This window comes from Ipomoea triloba, chromosome 15 (genome assembly GCF_003576645.1).
Source record: "Ipomoea triloba cultivar NCNSP0323 chromosome 15, ASM357664v1".
Lineage (NCBI taxonomy): Eukaryota > Viridiplantae > Streptophyta > Magnoliopsida > Solanales > Convolvulaceae > Ipomoea > Ipomoea triloba.
The window spans coordinates 1,247,758-1,256,470 of NC_044930.1; the positions used below are offsets into that span (position 1 = coordinate 1,247,758).

Consider the following 8,713-nt stretch of genomic DNA (forward strand, 5'->3'; position numbering starts at 1 on the left):
TGAAATATATAGGCGGCTGAGTTTTTGTATTTTGAAGGTTATACATTTCATTATTGTTAATACTTTTTCATTCGAGTTTGTCATGTGGAATTTCATAGTCCACATTGTTATTATTTACTTCGTATCTATTTTGTGTAATTCCTATTGAGCATATAAAATGTAAAATATAAATGTACAGCTTAATTAGACGTTTATTTACTTCGTATCAAAGTCAAAAGTATCCGCCTACACACATGAGAAGCATGTTGAGCGTGTAATATATCAAATATAAGTTTACAATCTAATTATAATTTAGTAGAACAAAACATATTTTTTCATTTTCAAATATGGAGTACCTTATTATACCATGGACTATGGTCTACATTAACACATGCTTGTTCATTTTTAATATACTATAACGTTAATTTTTAGTGTACTAAAAATTATTCATTAAGGTTCATTTTTAATGTATGACTCTTCAGTATACTGAAAATGGACACCTATCAGCGATTCACATTGAAATGTAAACAATAGAACTTGTCACCTTAAAATGACGGGTTGTTATGCTGTGGACCCAGGTCCACCTTGCAAGGTGGACCTGGGTCTACATTCACATACACTATACTTTACATTCAGATACACTATACTCTACATTCGCACTTTGTAAACTCCACATTCACACATTACAGGATTATATGTTTAGTAACTATATTACCACTGTTATGCATTCACACATTCAAAACTCTATATTCACAGATCCTATACTCCATATTCACAATTTGAAACCTCCACATTCACACACTATACTCCATATTCACAATTTGAAACCTCCACATTCACACATTTCTGGGCAATTCTACAATTTGAAACCTCCACATTCACACATTTCTGGGCAATTCTACATTCACACAACTCCACATTCACACATTTCTGGGCAATTCTACATTCACACAATCATAAATCTACATTCACGATTTCTATACTCTACATTCACACTTTGAAACCTCTATATTCACATATTTTTTGACAACTCTATATTCAGCAATATGTTTACTAATTTTTTTTTTTTTAAAAAAAAAAAAAAGAAGACAAAAACGACGTAGTTTTGGACCCAGGTCCACCTTGCAAGGTGGACCTGGGTCCATAGCATAATTTGCCTAAAAGGACCAGGACTAGGATTGTTTTGCCAAGTGTTTTGGGTTTTGATAGAATGGGCCAAATATTGGATCATTCCAATACTTGGGCCTACTTCTCACTTATGACTTATAAGAATTTCGTTCGTTCTTTATTTTGTTTTTGATTTTTTAATACCAATGAATGAAATAGTTTGTTTGGGTAAAATAGGAAAAAGTTTGCATAATGCAAAGTGTTATTTATTTATTTATTTTAATTTTTATACTGCTATCCACTACTGTTCACATAGACTAATATAGTTGAGTTTCACACAGTTGTATTTAGAACAATTTTCTTAAAGACATTTATAGTGCACAATCTTTCATCAATATAATACTTGTATTTTTGGTACTTTTTACTTAGGGATATCAATTTGGCCAACTCACTGGGTTTTGAGCTAGTCCTGCAGGGTTGTTGGATTAATTGATTTGGGTTAAATGGTTTTTAATTTTTATTTGTTCGGTTGGGTTTGCCCTAATCCAAAACTACGGGTTATCTAGTTTATTGGACAGGTTTAACCACTAAATTAAAATTGAAAAATGAAAGTGAACACCCACATTCGATAAAGCGGGATGAGTTATATATATATAAATAAAAGCACGCAAAGTGTGCATTTAAGCTTTACCAAGATGGTAAAGTTGAGTGTTGTGCATCATAGAACACTCCATTCTACATAATTGCAATATTTGAATTTTGACATGACCGCAGATATGGAGGATGAACAATGATGAGACTGCAAAACATGGATGCTGTACTGTTGAGCCATGGCAATGATCCATGAAGTTGTCATTTGTTTCAGTGATGATTCTCATCCCATCCATTGATCATCAGGCTGAGATAGATCTTGACAGAATGGACTTTACAGAGATATTGAAGGGAGGAGCATATGACAACACAGATACTAACATATGGAGGATGATGATTTTCTTCCATGATTTTGCCCACAGATCAGGTCACATTTGGTCAGTCTAATCATTATCATGTAATATATTCTCCTGTTTTGTTCTCTGCATAAAACATCTGTGTATTGAACAGCCCTCCCAAAAATAATCTTAGGTTGTGTCAATTCATGGCTTTATTGTTGTCTCCCCCTCTCTTCTTGATGCCTTGCACCTTGTGGGGACCATTTACGATCTAGTCGACAAAAGACCACAGAAAGGTAAACCAGCCTAGACTGCTCATAGCTGATCAGCTTAAACCAAGAAGGTCAATAGGCTGCTCATGCTTAGAATCGAACTTGTAACCTTTGTGGTTTTAAATGAACAATCTGACTAACTTGACTGGGGTTTTGCCCTCGGGACTCTAACTAGCATCACAATCAGCCAGTCCAGATAAGTGGTCCTGAGGAAATGAGTGGCATTTGGGATAGCACACCACAAAAAAGCTAAAACAAAGAGTTTTGATGGAAGAAGCAACAGCCTTTAAACACAAAGTTTTCAACAACATCATCATCATTCCCATGTTGCTTTTATCCACAAGCAAATACCATATAAGGTTCCCTTCCTTTTCAGCTGATCAATCACCATCCAACCAAGAAAAATTCCATGATATCTAATGTTTTCCAAGGTTGTGAATATAATGTTTCATATATAGTCCCGATGGTTCGACTAAAGAGGCTTTAATTTACTAGAAGAAAAGAACTTGAAATTAAACATTATTTTCTATACCACCCCAATAACTAGTTTTTCCACATCCAATATTACAATCCAACTATACTATCTGCAAGACTGCAACCAAAACAAAAAAAAAAAAATTAATATACAATCCTCAACCATATATTGTCTAAAACCCTAAATTAACTATCTATAAGAACTTTAGTGGTTCTTCTTCTTCTTCTTCTTCTTCTGAAAAGTATAGAGACCTGTGCTAAATGTAAAGCCTTTTGACTCTTTACACTAACATGAAGAATCCCCCTTCCTTTCCTAGGGAACAGAAGATGATACTGATATGATGATTGTTCTTAGCAGATGTGGTTTGATCAGGTCAGGCTACAAAGTCTGGCAACAATGGTGCAGCAAACCTCTTTCGGTTTTGGAGATTGAAGCTCTCGTAAACGCTGGTTGGATGGGCGGATGTTGGGGTCGTCATGCCACCGAATTCATTGGCTTCTCCCATTTCCACTCCTCTCCCCATATGGATGTCTGGGGCGGGGAGGAATGCGTGGTGTGTGGCTGACATTGGGAGGTTTTCGGAGGGGGGAAGGCCGAGGGTGAGGGAGACAGCATTGCCAGAATATGGTGGAGGGATTCCGGGGAATTGCTCAGTGCTAAACCTCCCGATTTCCCCAATTGGATAGGATCCAAACCCTCCCATGAAATTGGTTGAGTTTCCCAGTAATGTGAACCCTTCTCTGTTCTGCCTGTCATTCATAAACTTCATGGAGCCTTGTTCATTTCCTGCAGCTGTAGAAGGATCAGCAGGCTTTGTATCGATGCTTATGGAGGGAACGCTGCTCGGGGAATGCAGCATATCTGCACTCCTTGGTTTCTTCGGGCTGCCCTGAGTTATGCTCTCCATTTCTGATGGAACAATGAGATTGAACCCTCCAGGCATGGTAGTGGACTGGTTTTGGGCAAAACTCTTGTCTTGATGATCTGAGCCTCCAGGGCTTTTGTCCTGGTGAGAAGATGAATCCTCATTTGGTTCACCTTTGCCTGTTTTGTTCTCTGATCCGTTGTGTTCTTGCTCCTTGATCTCCTCCATATACATCTCCTCCACCATCGGCTTCCATAGGCGAACACGAGCATTGATGAACCAGTTAGACACCTGAACCAAACCACAACATTCTTTTATGTATCAGCTTAGGCTTTTAGTTGAGATGGAGCACATGTTTCAATTTGGTATCAGAGCCAACTCCACGACATCCAACTATCAGCTTAGGATTTTAGCTGAGATGGAGGAGATGCTTCAATTGAAGCAAAGTAAGTACCAAACAACTTCAAGAATCACTAACCTGGTTCCTAGTAAGACCTGTCTGCTTTGCCAGCATGATCTTGTCTGAATCCTTGGGGTAACTGAACAGAAATTCGGGTCATTACAACAACGAATCAAGCCACAATTATCGAAACGAAAAAGATGGTTTGAGTGCTTACGGGTGAAGGAAATGCTCGAACAGCCAGGCGCGAAGCACAGAAACAGATCGCTCTGGCAATCCTCTCTGGGGTCTCCAAGCATTGTGCTGGATCATTCCCAACTGCTGCAAAGCCCTCTGCTGTCTGAGCTGATTGTCCACAAATTTGAGCCTCGACGAGCCCTCGATCTTCCCTCCCAGCCCGTCTTCCTCCCCCAAACTCTTGCTGGCAGCACGAATTTGCCCCAAGATCGCGTCTTTCAGGCACCTGAACTGCTTCGAGATCGTCTGCAATGCCAGAGCTGTGTAGGTCTTGGCTGAACCAATCCCTGCAGCCTGCTCAAACCATGTTATCACTATCTGCATCTGGTGATGGTACTGTCTGTACCTCTGCTCCACCTGAAAATTCCAAAATTCACCCATTTTAGCAGATTAGATCATGAAAGTTGCAGGGGATTCTGTTAATACAAGCAGTTTTCTGCAGAATTTTGAAAAGAACACTTTTTTGGCAGAAATTTTGCAGCTTTTACTGATGTAGACCTGTCTTTTCCTCCCGAGTTCTTGGGGAGGATTATATGCATCCATGTTTTGTCAGAGCCAAAGTTATGAACTTTATGTTAAAATTGGGAAGAAATTCTTAGAAAAGATAGATTAAAAGCATATATACCTCATCAAGCATGTTAACAAGTTTTGCTTTCTTCATTTGAATTTCCTGTCTTTCTGCGGTGGTGAGCTCGGTGGCGCGTTTGCCGCTGCTCTCACCTCCGGTTTGTCCGTCGCCGGCGCCGGAGGAGTCACCGGGGTTCTTGGCCGGACAAATGGCCTCTTTTGATGATTCAGTAGGAGCCTTTACTCCCTTGCCAACATTCACAACCTCTTCAAGAAGTTCTTGCGCCGCCTTCAAGAACTTGGAGCTCAACAGAACACTTTGGACGCCATTCACGCCGTTGGACACGCCGGACGCCGACGACGGCGATCCCCCGGAAACCCTCACCTCATCGCCGGCAGTCGGCGATATGGCCGTAACCAGCTGCTGCGACCCCACCTCGCGCTCCGCCCGGAAATTCCCAAACCCCGGCTGCTGCGAGGACAGACTGAGCGACAGCCCCTGCTGCGCGGCGCGTGTCACGTCACGCGCCGCCGCGAGCTCAATCGGCGGCGCGTACAGGTTATACTGCGGCCTACCCAGGAACCCATGGAGTGCAGTGATGTCATGCGACGGCGCGTGGACCTCCTGCGTCGTCGAGGGCGGCGCGGAGGCCGTGGTGGCGAGCGGTATGCCGACATACTGCTGCTGCGACTGCGACGGCGGCGCGTGCGCGAAGCTTATCGAGCTCCCCGGCGCGTTGGAGTTGAGGAAGATGAAGTTGCTCCCCGGCGGCGGCTGCCCCTGCTGCGGTGCATCGGAAAACCCAACGTACCCGGCTGGGTTCATGAGTATTAGCGTCTGCAAGCCGTCACCCCCTGCCTGGATTTCAGAATTCCCATGAAAGTACGTAGCCATCTATCTCTGTCTGTCTCTTTCCCTTTCAGTAATTGACTAAAATGTATCTTTTCCCCCTATATAAAACTCATGAAAACAACACACTACGTTAGCCCCCATCTTCCACAAAACAATCCCACAAAACACACAAACCAAACCTCAATTAACCTCGATCTACCCAAACCATCCCATGCATATACATGATGTTTATATTATATATACACACAACACACAATCAATCATATATATATGTGTTACCTGCTAATGATGATGATGATGAGAGGGGAAGAAAGTTGGGTGAGGGTGGAGATGAGAAGAGATGAGATTCAACTCATTTTGGTTGGTGAAGTGAGGCCAATAAGTGGTTAAAAACGACTGCACACTCTGAAATAGTGACTGAAATGGTTAAAAACTAGACAGTTTATCAGTGAACACCCTCGAATAGTGGTTGAAACCTAATTTTTCTGGACAAAGGAACAGTTTTGGGTATTGACTCAAAGTGTATGTGTGAGAAAAGAGATGATATTACATGTTACTAGTCTTGTTCTTATAGAGAAAGCCCTTGAAAATTCAAAGCCTAGAACCAACCAACCAATCATTAACATGGAAATTATATTCAATTCCCTAAAAACCCACTCTTATCATCATCTTCTTCTTCTTTTTCACCTTCAATTCATCATCTTCCTATCTTCTACAGTACACAGATCAGATCAAGAATCTCCATATATGCATGAACTACCCAGAAACCTATATGCCTGGTTCGTTAAAGATCACACAGAAAACATGTGGTGTATATATATATGCAGAATTGTGTACCTGTTGCTGGAGCGATGGAAATCTGGGGAGGGTACACGTGCAGTCTCATCATCATCTGCTAAGAAAATCGAACAAGAATTCTTGTTAACAGTGACACCAAGAAAACCAGACAGATTAGAGAGAAAAGAGAGAAGGATATATGATGGATGGGGAGATTTCTTGACTCAATTCTCTCTCTCTCTCTCTCTACATATATATATTCATAAAGAAAACAATGAACAGACACTCAGACAGCAACTCAAACATCTTAATTTTCTGGAAAGATGGAGAGATCGAGGGAGAGTAGTGAACATACCCCATGTCTGTCGCATGAAGCAAGATGGATCTGTGTATGTATCTATTTCTTTCTCTCTCTATATATATTATATATATGTGTGTGTGTGGATGAGTACAAGCAATATACTAATACTGGTCTCAATCAATTTCCCTCTGCAACACACTCTTTCAGTCTTTCTCTTCCTGTTGATAAGGCTAGAAGAAAAGGGAAAGAAGCTAACACATATAAGAGTGAGATGGGGCTAGAAAGTTAAAAGCAAAAGATACCCATCTTTTTATTCACCCTATTTATCCACTCATTTCTAAGAATGTTGAGATAAATCAGAACAAGAATGGAAAATAATAGTAAAAAAAAAAAGAGATAAAATTTACATAGTTTGACAATGTGACTACATCTATAAGAACAAAGCTGTTCTTTTATTAATTACAATGGTAAAACAATTAGCATATATACGTGTGAAAGAGTTTTAATTTACTACATCGAATCTTAAATTTTTACTTCCTGATGTATGACAGACACTTATAAGTTATTTTTTCATGTGAGTCTCAATTCAAATATCTATATCAAGATTTTGTGTAAAAGTAAAAATTAATAGTGAAAAATGAGAATACATATAGGATTTTTCGGGTTGAAATGTGATGAGTTCATGTCAGACTCATGTAAGCTTTTTGGAGTGATGGAAGTACCTGCTGCAAACTGAAACTGATCAAAGAAGCCAACTTTTTTCTTCTTTTCTTCTTCCTTTATTTTCTTTTTTCTTTTTCTTTTTTTTTTTTAAAATTTTATGCTACTGATGATTTGACTCTCCTTTTCAAATCATTTGGTGCAGCCAACAAGAGGAGCCTCCTAGTTGAAAGAAGAACTTACAAACCAACTTTCCAGAGAGAGAAATTAAGATGTAGATGTGAATGTTTTGTGTATTATGCAACCGTAAAGTCCAACTTTCAATTTTCAATTCTTATAAAGAGTGTATCATATTAAAAAGTTCTGAGTCAAACTTTCTCCGGGTAAAAGTCAAATATGCAGACACTACATGTATAAAATTTAGATTAGTTTTACAGTAATAAGGATACTAGTGCAGTCTGCTAAAATGAAACCTTTGAATCCATCATTAAAGTTTGTCAGAAGATCCAAATATTTGGAAAAGAAATTAATTAAAAATGAAGAAAAGAATATATAATTAGATGATTTTGATTTTTTTAAAAAGGTATAGGTAGGGGGAGAGGGTAAAAATTAAAGTTGATAGTCCAAGGAGTAGCACTGAGAGGGACCCTCATTGATAATTATTGATATCTCTTTTGTCTTTTTTCTTTAATTTTATTTTCATAATTTTTCTTTTTGGTATTCCACTTTTTTTGTATTTTTTGTGGTGTTGGATGCAAGAGTTTGAAGATAAAGAGATTAACGTGCTAAGGAACACAGGGCCAACCACCAGAACACTTAATGACCCCCAAAAAAAGTCATAATATCATCTCAATTTCTTTTTTGTAAAGAAAACTTTTTTTTTTAGTTCAACTAAAATTCTATAAATATAAATGTTAAGACATATATATAAGTTTATTATTTATAGCAATAAATAAATAAACAATAAAGAAGCGACGGCAATTGTTCACAGTAAGAGTTTTTTTTTTGGGTGTACTTAGGGTTTCTCCCCTCGCTGAATTGTAGGAACTTCTTTAGGTGGACAGTTGGCCTGGAGATTTAAGTCTGCTCCAAACCCAAAGTCAAGGATCAAACCCTTTATATTTGGTTAAGGATTGATGAGTCTCTTGTCACTCAACCAGACACCCCAGGTTTCACTGTATGAGTTTATTCGTTGATCATCGTGAATTGATTGACTCTACCCTGCATTAGAAAAATAAATATACTTATATATTGCCACAGATGGTGAAAGATTTTGGTGAAAAATATTAGT

The 8,713-nt window shown here is 39.0% G+C and overlaps 1 protein-coding gene across 6 annotated transcripts; it reads right to left on the reverse strand.

Moving 5' to 3' along the window:
- Nucleotides 1–2,754: 2,754 nt before the first annotated feature.
- LOC116005580 (BEL1-like homeodomain protein 1) lies at nt 2,755–7,000 on the reverse strand. Of its 6 annotated transcripts, none has more exons than XM_031245811.1 (7): nt 6,817–7,000; nt 6,522–6,576; nt 5,964–6,089; nt 4,890–5,782; nt 4,245–4,621; nt 4,106–4,166; nt 2,755–3,918 (listed from the first exon to the last, which is right to left on the reverse strand). In XM_031245811.1, exons 4-7 carry the CDS (start codon nt 5,724–5,726, stop codon nt 3,136–3,138), a joined length of 2,058 nt encoding a protein of 685 aa, XP_031101671.1. In that variant the 5' UTR covers nt 5,727–5,782; nt 5,964–6,089; nt 6,522–6,576; nt 6,817–7,000; the 3' UTR covers nt 2,755–3,135. The 6 variants fall into 6 exon arrangements, with proteins under 6 accessions (XP_031101671.1, XP_031101673.1, XP_031101668.1 ...); XM_031245813.1 differs by having other exon boundaries at nt 6,522–6,579; XM_031245808.1 differs by lacking the exon at nt 5,964–6,089.
- Nucleotides 7,001–8,713: the final 1,713 nt, after the last annotated feature.

What these genes read in the sequence shown, in the direction of transcription:
- LOC116005580 (XM_031245808.1), bottom strand. Translation starts at nt 5,726, where the DNA reads ATGGCTACGTACTTTCATGGGAATTCTGAAATCCAGGCAGGGGGTGAC. An exon ending in TTGTTAACATGCTTGATGAG is followed by an intron (nt 4,622 to 4,889) that starts GTATATATGCTT and finishes TGGAATTTTCAG; the next exon opens with GTGGAGCAGAGGTACAGACA. An exon ending in TTCGAGCATTTCCTTCACCC is followed by an intron (nt 4,167 to 4,244) that starts GTAAGCACTCAA and finishes ATTTCTGTTCAG; the next exon opens with TTACCCCAAGGATTCAGACA.